The sequence below is a fragment of the Hemiscyllium ocellatum genome, chromosome 39 (assembly GCF_020745735.1).
Source record: "Hemiscyllium ocellatum isolate sHemOce1 chromosome 39, sHemOce1.pat.X.cur, whole genome shotgun sequence".
In the NCBI taxonomy this organism is placed as follows: Eukaryota; Metazoa; Chordata; class Chondrichthyes; order Orectolobiformes; family Hemiscylliidae; genus Hemiscyllium; species Hemiscyllium ocellatum.
The window spans coordinates 29,130,020-29,144,264 of record NC_083439.1 but is presented as its reverse complement, the minus strand read 5'-3'; the positions used below and the strand labels follow the sequence as shown (position 1 = coordinate 29,144,264).

At 42.8% G+C, this 14,245-nt stretch overlaps 1 protein-coding gene across 3 annotated transcripts in view; it reads left to right on the top strand.

The window, feature by feature from the left end:
- LOC132834373 (multiple C2 and transmembrane domain-containing protein 2-like) overlaps positions 1–14,245 on the top strand; it is a 521,106-nt gene that overhangs the window by 490,142 nt on the left and 16,719 nt on the right. For all 3 annotated transcript variants that reach the window (XM_060853214.1, XM_060853212.1, XM_060853211.1), the window contains exons 21-22: positions 90–199; positions 11,493–11,590. In XM_060853214.1, coding sequence (XP_060709197.1) covers positions 90–199; positions 11,493–11,590 — 208 coding nt within the window. The remainder of the gene's footprint in view (positions 1–89; positions 200–11,492; positions 11,591–14,245) is intronic.

The following is a 14,245-nucleotide window of genomic DNA, read 5'->3' as shown; positions in this document are numbered from 1 at the left end:
CTTCAAAGCACTATGCAGAGATTGTATCACTGTGAATTACATTTTTAACTTTAATGTGCCTTTTTCATTTTGTTTTCTGAACCTTACAGCACTTTCAACTGGTCAGTCCCGTTCCTTTCCAGACTTGCCTGTACTGTGCTTGCCGTCTGCACGCTCATGTTATACTTTGTCCCACTGAGGTATATCCTGCTGATCTGGGGTAAGATATTTTTCTCTTATTGTTTATAATAATGCAACGGTGAATCATAACATTCTACAGCATAACAGCAGGTCCTTCTGCACATCATCGCCACACCAGTCATCAGCCAACTATTCATTCTTAACCCAATTTCCAGCATTTGTCCCATAGTATTTGCTTCAAGCGTTCATGGAAGTGTTTCTGTGAGGGCTCCCACCCCTACCTCCTTTTCGGGCAGTGTGTTCCAGATACCCACCACCCTCTGTGTGGACAGAACTTTCCTTTAATCCCATCTCAGCCTCCTTCCCCTTACCTTAAATCCTTGCCTCCTCTGGGGTATTGGCCCTTCTGCTGTGGGAAGAAGTTTCTTCCTATTGATCCTATTTACACCTCTCATAATTTTGTGCAGGTCATCCCTCAGCCTTCTGTGCTCTAAGGTAAGCAGCCTCGGCCTGTGTCATCTCTCTTCACAAATGAATCGCTGCAGCCCAGGCAACATCTCTAATGCAATCACATCCTTCCTATTGTATAGTGACCAGAACTGCATAGAGTCCTTCAACCCGCCCAAACTAATATTTTTTACAGCTCCATCATAATCCCTCTGCACTTGTATTCAATGTCCCAATTAATAAAGGCAAGAGTCCCATGTACTTCCTAAACCACCTTGTCCACTTGAAGGATCTTTGGCAATGCACACCAAGGATCCTCTGGACTTCCCAAGATCCTTCCCTGTATCGTGATTTCCTTTGCCTTGTTACCATCCCAAAATGCATTCCTCACACTTTGCAGGATTAAATTCCACTTGCCACTGTTCAGCCCTTCTGAATCATTCTGTAGTCTAAAGCTTTCATCCTCACTACTAACACCAACAGTTTTCATGTCATCTGTGAACATGCTGATGAAACCTCCCACATTTATACCTCAATCATGAATGTATACTGCAAACAGCAAGGGATCCATGGTCAGAGTAAGAAATGTTTTGCGAGCATGTTAAATGCTGAAACCACAGTCTGATTCACATGACATTTGTTGGATTGTTAAGGTCTGGTTATAAATTTACTTTGCAGCTAGTGATATGACTGTACTCAGGTTGACTCAGTTCACCTCCTTGTGAGATTCAGAATAGTGGAAAATGACCATTTCTTCATCTTCAGCCGGTGTGGGTGTTGCTGATAAGTCACCTTCTTGGAAGGTTGTCGTCCATGTGTCCCACAGTACTGTTTGAGGTAGAGTTTCAAGCATCCTACCCAATGATGTTAAGGAATGGTGATATAGCTCCACATCTTCATCTTGTATGATGTGGAGAGAAACTTGGTGGTGGTGGTGTCTTTATCAAGTGACCAGCAGTTGCAGGTTTGGAATCTAAGACTGCTTGATGAATTGCTGTGGGGAATAATCATAGAATCCCTACAGTGTGGAAGCAAGCTATTGGGCCCCTTGAATCTACACCAAGCACCCTAAGATCATCTCACCCAGACCCAACCCCCAACCTATCCCTGTACCCTGCACTTCTCATGTGCCAAGTCACTTAGCTTGCACACCTTTGGACTGTGGGAGGAAACTGGAACACCCAGAGGAAACCCATGCAAACAGGGGGAGAATGTGCAAACTCCACACATTCCTCATGCCTGAGGAATTGAACCCAGGTCCCTGGTGCTGTAAGGCAGCAGTGCTAACCACTGAGTCACCGTGATGGCCCAATAACAACTTCATCACCCACTCTGTACCAGTGATTCATCAAGCTTGATACTATTGAGCTTCTTAAGAGTCGGTGGGAGTTCCACTGATCCAGCCAAATGCAGAGGATTCCATCACATTCCAGACCTTCTTTCATTTGTTCACAGGATGTGGACCCATTGGCTGAGCCGGCCTTTGTTGCTCAACCCTAATTGGCCCTTGGTCATTTTTGAGGGCACTTAAGAGTCAGCCACATTTGGTGTCATATGTAGGCCATGTTTCTTTCCCAAAAGTGCATTAGTAAATTAGATGAGTTTTTAAGACAGAATGCACAATTTTAACTATATCAATTATTTATTTTTTAAATTCATATTTCACCATCTGCTATTGTGGGATTTGAACCCATGACCCCAGAACATTAATCTGAGTTTCCGAATTGCTAGTCTAGTGACATTACCACTACTTCACTGCCTACCCACCAGTTGTGCCTTGTAGATGATGAGCATGTTTCGGGGAGTCTTGAGGTAAGGTATTCTTTGTGGAGCTTTGGGTCTTTTGTAGTCACAGTATTTATATCACAGATCCACGTCAGCTTTTTCTCACCATCCCCCTACGCTACCTGCAAGATATTGTTCGTGGAGAATTTAGTGATCATAACACCATTGACTGTCAAGATGAGATAGTTAGACTTCTTTTTTGAGCTGGTAATTGTCTGGCATAAATGTGGCATGAATGTTACTTACCCTTTAGACTCAAGTCTGAATGTCGTCCTTGTAGTTTTTTTTAATGCACTAGACTGTTCAGGAGAGAATATTAGGAATCATCCCTACACATGAAATTTGGAGCTCTGTACAATAAACAGCGACTGTTAATTTAAATTTGAGGTCAATAATTTTATGTTAAACAAAAGTATCAAGGGATACAGGCCAAAGGCATGTATCTGGAGTTAGGCTACAGATCATTCACAATCTCATTGAATGGAAGAACAGGCCTAAGGGGCTGAATGGCCTACTGCTGTTTCTATGTTCCTTTGTTCTGTTAGGGTATGGCTATCACTGACTGGGCCAATATTTGTTGCTTATTAACTTTCGTCTTGCTGTGTGTGGACATAGACTTCTTGATTATCTGAGCAGTTGTGCATGGACTTGAATGCTATACAAAGATCAATGAATATCCTCACTTCTGACGTTACGAAGGAGGGCAGTTCATTAATGGTTGGTCTAAGGGGACAGAGATGATTGCCTCCACCAACACAAGTATCTTCCTTTTATGCTGAGTGAATCCGCCCCACTTCCCATTGCCTTCAATTTTGCTGAGTAGACAGGCAGGAAGCTGGACGAACACAGCAACCCAGGCAGCATCAGGAGGTGGAGAAGTTGACGGTTCAGGTGTAACCTTTCTTCAGGACTGGGGTGTGGGTTTAGATGCCATGGCTAATCTCTGTCTTAAGCTGCTTAATTATGTAGCCCACAATACTCCTGGTCAGTATACAACCGTAAGATATCGGAGCAGAATTAGGCCATTCAGCCCAACCAGTCTGCTTCAACATTCGATCATGGCTGAAATGTTTCTCACCTTATTCTCCTGCCTTTTCCTTGTAACACGTCATTTCCTTATTAATGAAGAACCTATCATCACTTTCTTAAATACATTCAACAACTTATCTTCTACAACCTTCTTTGGCAATGAATTCCACGGATTCACTAGAAAGAAGAAATTACTCCTGAACTCAGTTCTAAGGGGTTGTTCCTTCTCTCTGAGGCTGTGCCTTTGGATCCTCGTCTTTCCAAATCTTGGAACCATCTTCTCCACGTCCACTCTATCTAAGTCTCTCAGTATTCTGTAAGTTTCAGTCTAGTCCCCTCTCATCCTTCTAAACTCCATCAAGTATAAACCCAGAGTCCTCAACTATTCGTCTTATGATAAGCACGCCATCCATGGGATCATTCTCGTAAACCTCCTCTGGAACTGCTCCAAAACCAGCACATCCTTCATTAGATATTGGGCCCAAAACTGCTCATAATATTCCTAATAAAATCTTATATAGCATCAATAACATATCTCTCCTCATGTACTCTAGCCTTCTTGAAATGATGAAAAGATTGCATTTGCCTTCCTAACTGCCAATTGAACCTAGGCCCTTTGTGCTTCAGGTTTCTGAAGCCTCTCCCCACTTAGAAAATAGTCTATGCATCTATTCTTCCTAACAAAATGTATTATCTCACACTTTGCCACATTGTATTCCATCTGCCTCTTCTTTGCCCATTCACCCGGCATGTCCAAGTCCTTCTGCAGCCTCCCTGCTTCCTCAACACTATCTATCCCTCCACATATCTTTGTGTTATCTGCAAACTTAGCAATAGTGCTCTCTGTTCCTTCATTCAGTTCATTAATGTATAATATGAATAGTTCTGGTCCCAACATGGACCCCTGCGAACTCCAATAGACATCTGGAATTGATATAGCAAAAATGGCGATGATTGTCATAAATCCAAATAGATTACATTCACTGGCTCTCCTTTCCTTAACTTGCTTGTTATCTCCTCAAGAAGTCTAATAAATTTGTCAGATTGACCTCCCCTTGATGAAGTTGTGCTGACTCAGCCCTGTTGGACTGTGCAATTCCAAAATTCTACAATCTTATCCCTAACAATGGACTCTTGGAATCTTACCAAAAATCAAGGCCAGGCTAACCTGTCTATCGTTTCCTGTCTTCTGCCTCTCTCCTTTCTCAAGCAAAGGTGTTACGTTAGCCATTTTCCAGTCCGCGCCGATCCAGTGATTGCTAAAATGCCTGTACAATCCTGTACAATGCCTGTATAATCTCCTCAGCGATCTCCTTCAGAACACTGGGATACAGTCCAATTGGCCTGTCTGGTTTATCCACCTTCAGACCTTTCAGCTTCCCCAACACCTTACCTTTAGTGATGGCCACTACGCTCAACTTTGCCCTGATTCTCTTGAAGTTCTGGTATGCTGCTGGTGTCTTCCCCTGTGAAGAGTAATGCAAAGTACCTACCACGTTCCTCTGGCATCTCTTTGTTCCCTATGATGATTTCTCCAGCCTCATTTTCTAGCGATCTTTCATCCATTCTTGCCTCTCTCTTACCTTTCAGATACCTGAAACATCTCTTGCAATCTTTTATATTACTAGCTACCTTGCTGTCATATTTTATCTTCTCCCCCCATTGCATTTTTAGTTATTCTCTACATATTTTTAAGGGTTTCCCAATCCTCTGGCTTCCCACTGATCTTCTACACATGTTTGCTTTTGCTTTTATACTATCACTGACTTCCCTTGTCAGCCATGGTTACCTCATCCTCCCCTTAGTACGTTTTTTCTTCCTTGGGATGAATTTCTCCTGTGCCTCCTGAATTACTCCATGAAGTCCTGTCATTGTTGCTGCAGTCTTCCCTGCTAGGCTCCCCTTCCAATATATTCTGGCTAGCTCCTCCCTCATATGTTTTTAGTCAATTGTAATGCCATTACATCTGATTCCAGCTTTTCCTTCTCAAACTGCAGGGTGAATTGTATCATACGTGGTCACTGCCCCCAGTGGCTCCTTCATTGTAAGGTGTCTGATCAAGTCTGCATTGATCAGCTCATCTGGAAATGTCTGCTCCCAAGTGGACTCCACCACAAGCTTCTCCAAAAAAACCATCTCGTAGACTTTGTACAAATTCCTTTTTTTGTGATCTGCCCACCAACCTGATTTTCCCAGTCCATCTGCATATTGAAGTCCCCCATGATTCTTTGTAATAGTGCCTTTCTTACACACCTTAATTTATTTACTGCCCCCACATCCTGACTACTGCTAGGAAGCCTGTTCACAATTCCCATCTGAGTCTTTATTCTTTTGCGGTTCCTCAACTCTAGCCACACAGATTCTATGTCTTCTGACTCAATATTACTTCTTGCTTTTGATTTAATTTCATTTCTTACATACAATGCAATCTTTCCCCCTCTGCCCATCTGCATGTCCTTTTGATAGGACACGTTTCCTTGGATATTTAGTTACGAGCCTTGATCCCCTTCCAGCTACATAACTGTGACACCCAAAACAACATACCTGCCAATTTCAATCTGTGCTACAAGCCCATTCACCTTGTCTAGTAAGCTGTGTGCATTGCACGGTGGCTCAGTGGTTAGCACTGCTACCTCTCAGCACCAGGGTTCCAGGTTCGATTCCAACCTTGGGTGACTGTGTGGAGTTTGCACATTCTCCCATGTCTGCGTGGGTTTCCTGTGGGTACTCCAGTTTCCTCCCACAGTCCAAAGATGTGCAGGTCAGGTGAATTGTCTATGCTAAATTTCCCATAGTGTTAGCTGCATTCGTCAGAGGGAAATGGGTCTGGGTGGGTTACTCTTTGGAGGTTTGGTGTGGACTGGTTGGGCCGAAAGGGAACTGTAGGGAATCTAATCTTTAAAAAAAACACCTTCAGTCCTGCGTTGAATGCCCCTGTCTCATAGTTGCTCCCTTACTTGCTGAGCCTGAAGTTAGGCTCCTGAGCGTTTCCATACTATCTGCACTGTTACTTGTTCTGGAAATTTTAATGACCTCTGTTGAGCCCTCTCCCTTTTTCATAATATTTTCCATGCATCTGACGCCCCCCCCCACAATTTAGTTTAAAGCTCCATCCTCTTGATCTCTGAACATGCGATTCACTGGGACTCTGGTCCCAGTATGATTCAGGTGGAGCCCATACCATCGGAACAGTTCCGTCCTTCCCCAGTACTGGTACCAGTATCCCACGAATTCAAACCCTTTTCTCCCACACTAATCTTTGAGCCATGCATTTGCCTCTCTAATCTTGTTGATCTCATGCCAGTTTGCTCATGATGCAGATAGTAATCCAGAGATTATTACCTTTATGATTTTGCTTTTTAATTTAGCTCCTAGCTGCTCATATTCCCTTGGCAGAGCTTCTTTCCTGTTTCTACATATTATTGGTACCTACATGGGCCACGACAACTGGATCTTTCCCCTCCCATTCCAAATTTCTTTGCAGCTCAGATGAGATATCCTGAACCCTGCCACCAAACAGGCAATGCAGACTTTGGGACTCGCAATCCTGGACACAGGACAGTGTCTATTCCCCTGACTATACTATCCAGATTACAACTCCATTTCTCTTTCCAACCCCTCTATTGAATGGCTCCCTGTACCACATTGCTATGGCCAGTTTGCCCATCCTCCCTACAGCCCTTGCTCCCATCTGCACAGAGAGCTAGAATCTCGAACCTCATAGACAAGCTCAAGGGCTGAGGCTCCTTCAGCACCACCTCCTGGTCTCTGACCAATGCCCACAATATTAGTGAATCAGTTAATCTGCAGTGTGTGACTGCCTCCTGAAACACAGTGCCCAGGTCACCCTCCCTCTGCCTAATGTGTCGCTGTGTTGGAAGCTCAGACTCCAGCTCATCAACTCTAGGCCGGAGTTCATCAGGCAACCACCACTGGCTATAGATATGGTCACAATGAGCCACAATGGGGTCCACCAGCTCTCACATCAAAAATATCACCTGGCCTGGTACCTCCATTTTAATTATTTAGTTTTTTTTTAAATTGCACTGTTTTTTTTAGTGTGTACCGTGTAAGTATTTCCCCTATTTGTCTTCAATCTGAAACTTGTCAAATTAGTAGCTATCATCAACCAATGAATTTACAGTTTACCTGTGATATCACTCTTCTGTGTCGGGCCCCTGATCCAGAGCTTCAATTTATTCTGTTTATAAAAAATCTTTCCAAGTTAGGAGGCTTGGAAACAAGCACCTCTGCTCCCTGCACCTCATTCCTGTGTTGCCACTGAATTTTCCAAAGTGTATACTCATTTGTGCTGCTATCCCTTTCGGAATGTGATTTCTTCTTTTTGACAGTACAAAACTCACTGACGCCTCATTCAGTCTCATTTTTAAAAGAAAATTCCAGTTGGTGCAGCTTCAATGGCGTTCTGGAGCAAAGAATTTCACTACCCTTTGTGTGAGGAAGTGCTCCCTGTTATTGTTCTTCGGTATTCTAGCTCCAACGTTAAGGATATGCCCTTCTGTGGTCACTAACATTTCTATCGACCCAGTTGCAAAAGTGGCATCTGAAGGTTGGTTTGGGTTGCCTTGTCTTCTAATGTTTCTATCCCTTATGGTCTTTGATACCCAATTCCTGCCAATAGCCACACTAAGCACAGGGACTAATATGGTGAGGAATTACTGGCAGTGTGCCACTCAGTTATATGAACCTTGTGTCAGTGGGCTGAATGAATGAACCTAATGGTTACAAACCAACTTTTCATGTAAATCAGAAATGGATGATTCTCATCCTTCTGGAATGGAACCTTATTTCACATCCATGGCAAGCTCATTCCCTTACTTTGGAATAGGGGTGGGTGTCAGAAATATTAAGAATTGACCTAGGGCATATTTTGAGATAGACTCAAGGGAGCATTATTGGATCCAAGAGTCCACTTAGGCAGAATTTCAGACATGTTATGACATAGAACCATTTGATCTATCACATCTGCACCAGCTTTCTGAATGAGCATTTTGTCACATTCTCCTGTCTTTTTCCCATAGGCCCTGAATATTCCTTCCATTTAAATAACCATTTACTGCAGTCTTGAATGCCTCAGTTGACTTCTCTCCCCCATCCTTCCCAACTGGCACCGTAACCTCACACTTGACAGGCCCAGTGGCGTAGTGGTTAACCCTGTTGCCTCACAGCGCCAGGGACCCGGGTTCAATTCCACCCTCGGGCGACTACCTGTCTGTGTGGAGTTTGAATATTCTCCCTGTGTCTGTGTGGGTTTATCCTGGATGCTCTGTTTTTTTTCCCACAGTCCAAACTATATAGGTTAGATAGATTAGCCATGCTAAATTGCCCATAGTTTCCAAGGCTAGTTGGGTTAGATGGATTGGGAAATACAGGGATAATGGGTTGGTATGGGCCAAATGACCTGCTTCTACACTGAGGATTCTATGGTACTTACCCTTTTACAGGAGCTCTCTGTGCTGCAGGCCATTTCAATCAGAATGCAGCTACTCCATGGAGGGAAAGGGCATGGTTTCTCTTTCTCTGACTATCATGCACAACCAGGGCGCAGTTGGATTTAAGGTAGTCCCCTCATTTCTGCAGGAACTGCAACTGGAATTTTCTACCAGAAATGAGGAGGTCGCTCTTAACATGATAAAGGAGGAGTAGGCTGGCAGTCTGACTGTGATTGCCACTCCTCAGAACATGCAGCCCATTTTGTCTGACAACAGCCTCAATATAATTATCTTGTTTCAAAGTGAACAAGTGCTTCCTAACATCACCCTCGGCCAGTTTAGTTCAGTCATTAATTTTCAGACAAGGGGAAAGCGCTTTCAGCCATGTGCTATGTCAAACCAGTACGTTTCAAACTCCAAAGCTGAATTGTTTGATATATTTGTCTTTGCACGTTGTATTGTACATAGAAGCATGATAATCTTTAAATGTAGCAACTTTATAAATACAAGATTCTGGACCAGGTTTGCACCCAGTGCTGTTTGACTCAGGAGCATGTTTGTAAATCGCAAGTGGTACCTGATTCCAGAATTCTTGACCCAATTCCTGAGCTTTCAGATTTTGACTAGCACCTTCTAAGAGTGTAGGTTGTTTCAGGTTGCGAGACCATACTTGGCCTGTTCCATTGTGTAGATGACTGGCTTACTCCCCCACAGTTTTCATGGTGATTTGTAAAGGATCACGGTTGACAGCACTTTGGAGACATTGAGAACCCTTAACTTCATGAGGGAACGTTTTGAAAAGAATGGGAAAAGATTTTCCGTACACTGCGTCCACTCCACTTCCTCCCTCTTGCCCAGGTAAACCTAAACGTTCCCCTGTCCTACGGCCCATCATTTCTCCAGTGCTGAGCTATGATGTTTCCATGATCAATGACCTACTACAGAAACAATGAGCTTGATAATTACAGGTTTATGTGTTAAAACAAATTTAAAAATAAGGATTCATCACCTCCCACTCTGTTAAAACTGCTGTGTTTTAAAAATATCCCCAGTGTAGAGTCCCATGCACAAGGGTGCTGGGTGAATAGTACTGGGGCAAACTATAAGCTGTCTCTCAAACCATTATGACTCCCCATTAAAAATGACAGGTAGGTTTTCTATTTAAATATCACGAGGTTGCATAAGACTACCACACAACGCTTACGTGATAAGGGTGCCCCCCCCCCCCCTCCCCATCTGGATACTGTATTGTTTATGAAGGCATTTCAACTGTGTTGTTGGTTTTTATCAGATTGAAACCTGCATGTAAATAGGACATAATTAGACCTTAGCCCAGTTAGTCACCAGTGTGTGATCTCTATCAATGCAGGAGCCATGCTGGTAATATTCACCCAGCACCCTTGTGCATAGGAATCTACACGAGAGATATTTTGAAGCCATAATGTCAGGAAACACTCCATTTTTGAATCTACCACTGCGGTCGGATGCGGTTAATGAGGAAAGCCTTTGTTTGGATTGTTAACGCTCCTTGAATGCAATGAAATTTGATATTGCATTTCACGCGAATGTGATACTGCACTAAAGGCTGTCTACATTTGAAAGCAATTCGCTCTAATCACTTCGTCCTCACACAGCCGCACAGAGTTGGCAGGCTCGTCGAAGTAGTGAGACCATCAAAAACAAAATAACCACAAAGGAACACTGTCACACAGGATGTCTGAACTTTTTGTGCATTCCATGTTTAAACCTTAAAGACAGATGTGCTTTTAATCCGTCAGCAGATTAATAAAGTAAAGTGAAGCCATTGTTAAAGTAAAAGTCCTGAATTCAATGGCCCACACCGATAAACAGCTGAAAATGAAAATTTAGCCTCCAAATCTTTTAAACTGTAAACCTGAAGGAAACTTCCAGCCCCTTTAATTCACAGTCAAGGTTACTGAGGTGTGTGCCGAATAAAAACTGTTGTTTCTATTCAGATATGTTTCAGTGCAGGTATATATTTAAAGATGTTGCAAGTGTATGGGTGATTTTATTTATATGTTGATATTTTTGCATTTAAATGGAAATCGCTGTTACGCCTCCCTCAGTTGGACATGCTCTCAGCCAGATGAGCCCCAGTTGGACCTGGTTACCTATTTGCTGTCAAAACTGCTGACGCTTCAGCTTGTCGAGACTCGCTTGGAGTCTTGAGCATTAAGGCGACCAACAGACGTTTATTTTATGAAAATAAAAAATTCTCCAGCGCTGTTTACGTGTGAAGGCAGCAGGACTGAACATGCTGAGGTCAGAGGGAGTCTGAAGCCCACTGGAGTATTCTGGAGTGGCTCAGCACATACCATAGAAATGTGCTGTTCATAAACTCCCATTTGAAATGCAGAGACCAAACACTAATCTTATCTTATGGGAGAGGTGAGGACTCTCCTGCTGTTGCTTTTGTAATGGATTTTGCAATTGAAGAAAATGAGATTTTATATAAAGAGGGTATTTGTTAATGAACCCAGATGACAGAACAGGGAGTGGTAATAAGGTTGAGACATGAGTGCTGGCACACATGTGTGACTGCTGCTTTGTAATTGTTTTCTCACTAATTTTCACTTGCAAAACTGTTCCTTCTGTCTCGATGCATTTTTTACGAAAAAAATTTAATTCTGTTGACAGGCATACACAAATTCACGAAGAAGCTAAGAAATCCATACGCCATCGATAATAACGAGCTGCTTAACTTCCTCTCCAGAATTCCATCAGATGTCCAAAAGGTAGGAGTATTTTTTTAAATGTGCATTCTTGGGAACTGTGTGCCACTGGGAAGGCCAGCATTTCTGGTCTGTCCCTATGCCCTGAGCTGAAGGTTTCATTAGACCATTTCAGAGGACTGTTAAAAATTAACCATGCTGATATGGAACTGAAGATAGGACAGACTGGGTAAAAATGGTAGGTTTCTTTATCAAAAGGATGCTATTGGACTAGTTTCACCGAGGTAAAATTCGTTAACTGCCCTAAAGGGATTTGAACTTGCTTTAATAATCCTGTTACTGAATAACTTGATTATTGCTCTCTGAGGCATTTTCACTTTGGATTTCCAGCAAATGTAGCTGTCCTGTTTCAGTGCCTGTTCCGGTGGAATGTTGGGCTACCTGCGGATTTTAGAGGAAATAGATCTTTGGTCAAGGATCACAATCCAAGAAATCCAGTGTGAAAGCAGGCCATTCGGCCCATTGACTCCACATCGGCCCTCTGTGATCAACCCTCTCTACCCTATCCCTGTAACCCTGCATTTCCAAAGGCTAACCCACCTCACCTGCTCATCCCTGGACTCTATAGGCAATTTAGCATTGCCAGTCCACCTAACATGCACATCTTTGGACAGTGGGAGGAAACTGGAGCAACCAGAGGAAACCCACGCAGACACAGGGACAATTACCGGAGGGTGGAATCGAGCAACGATCACTGGCTCTATGACGCAGCAGTGCTAACTACTGAGCCACTGCGCCGCCAATAGTTTGTTCAAGTTTGATAAAGCCAGAATCAATGAGCACATCACCACCAAAATCACATCTCGCTGTTAGTCATTGTGTGCGCAAATCCTCTTGGGAATGTTAAATCTCTTGTAGTCTTTTCTTCAAATGATCCAAGTTGCTGATAGTTTTCAGGTGCTGTCAGAGAAACTAAATCACTGTTGGCAACAACGAGAAGGAATTCTTTCAGTCATTGATTGTATAAATCGTGCATTCTCCCATTGGGGACCAGCGCCATTGTCACCAGGGCTAAGGCAGATTGGAGAAGACCACATTTTAATGTTGAATTAAGCTCAGGAAGCAACTGTGTTTTTTTGTCTGGAAACAATGTTGATGACAAGAAACCCATGAGCCCATCTCCTTGTGTCTCCCCGCTTCCTTCCTTCATAACAAAGGAGCAGGAGTAAGCCATTCAGTCCTCCGAGCCTGCCCCACCACTTTAGATCATGGCTGTCCATCCAGCCCGCACCAAATTCCTTCAGTATCCCTATGTCCCTTGTTTAGTATCGAGCAATCTGTCAACTTCTGCCTTGAGCTTACTCAATGACTGATCTTACACAGCCACAGAATGTGGAAGCTCAGTTATTGAATAGGTTCAAGACAGTAATTCTCTCAGTGGTAGAGAATTCCAAAGATTTTCTACTTTCTGAGTGAAGAAAATCCTCAATTTCAGTCTTAAATCATTGGCCACCTTTTCAGGTCGTGTACTCTGCTTCTCAATGGCACAGCCAGACTATTTTCACTGTGATCTGACAAACAGAATGCCACTTCCCTCAATACCGAATAAAAGTGGTCTGAATATTTTTTTGTCATCTTTTTTAACCTATTGAGTTTTTGCCTATGTCCTATTTCTCACTCTTTCTTTGTTATCATTTCCCTCTGTTATGTTTGCCTTTTCTGCACCTATTCCAGTTCAGCGAGCAGACTTACAGCTAGAACCTCTACCTGAGCTACAAATCTTCTCAAAACTCCTTTTTTCTCTCTCTCTCTCTGTTCCCTTGTCTGAAACTAATTTTTGACCATTTTGTACCTTCTCTTACTTTCCATCTCACAGTTTATCTGTAAGCCTAGCCCTCATGTGTTTTTTATAGTGGTTTCTCAATTATCCAGCTCTCTACAGCCAATAGTGAGATTTAGCAGCAACTGACAACCTTGAATAACAGAGATGCTCAACTGGGTCTGGGACCTCCATGGAGTCCAAATCAACACTCAAAAGTGCTGCAATTGGAGCAGCAGTTCATATTGGCCTTGATTGCTTTGAAACTCACAATGATGATTTATTTGGTCTGTAAATCTACGAATCATTGGACTAACAATAATCCAAAATCCTCGACTAATATTCTTGGGATATGGGTTCAGATCCCACAACAGCAGATGGGAAATCTGACATCAGTAAAAAAGTCTGGACTTAAAAGTGAATATAGTTACAATCAGGTAACTGCAGCCAATTTTCATAAATAGCCATTAAACACATTAGCAACAGATTCAAAAAGAGTTTCTTCCCCACTGTTATTAGATTCTGAATGGACCTCTCAGATTTAAAATTTAATGTTGATCCTGCCCTTTGTGCACCTTCTCTGCAACCGTAACATTATTTTCCTCGCTCTGTTCTATTACCCTTACGCACTTTGTATGATATGATCTGCCTGTATTGTATGCAAAGCAAAACTTTCACTGTGCCTAGGTACTTGTGACAATAATAAATCAAATCTGGTTCATTAATGTCCTTTAGGCAACAAAAGTTATCATTCTGAGCTGGTTGGACCTACAGGTGAATGCGAAACTACAGTAATATGGTTGACTCTCCACTCCACCTAGAATAGCTTCATAAACCAATTAGCTCGAGGGCAATAAATGCTAGCTTAGCAAGCCCATATCCAAGGAACAATTTTTTTT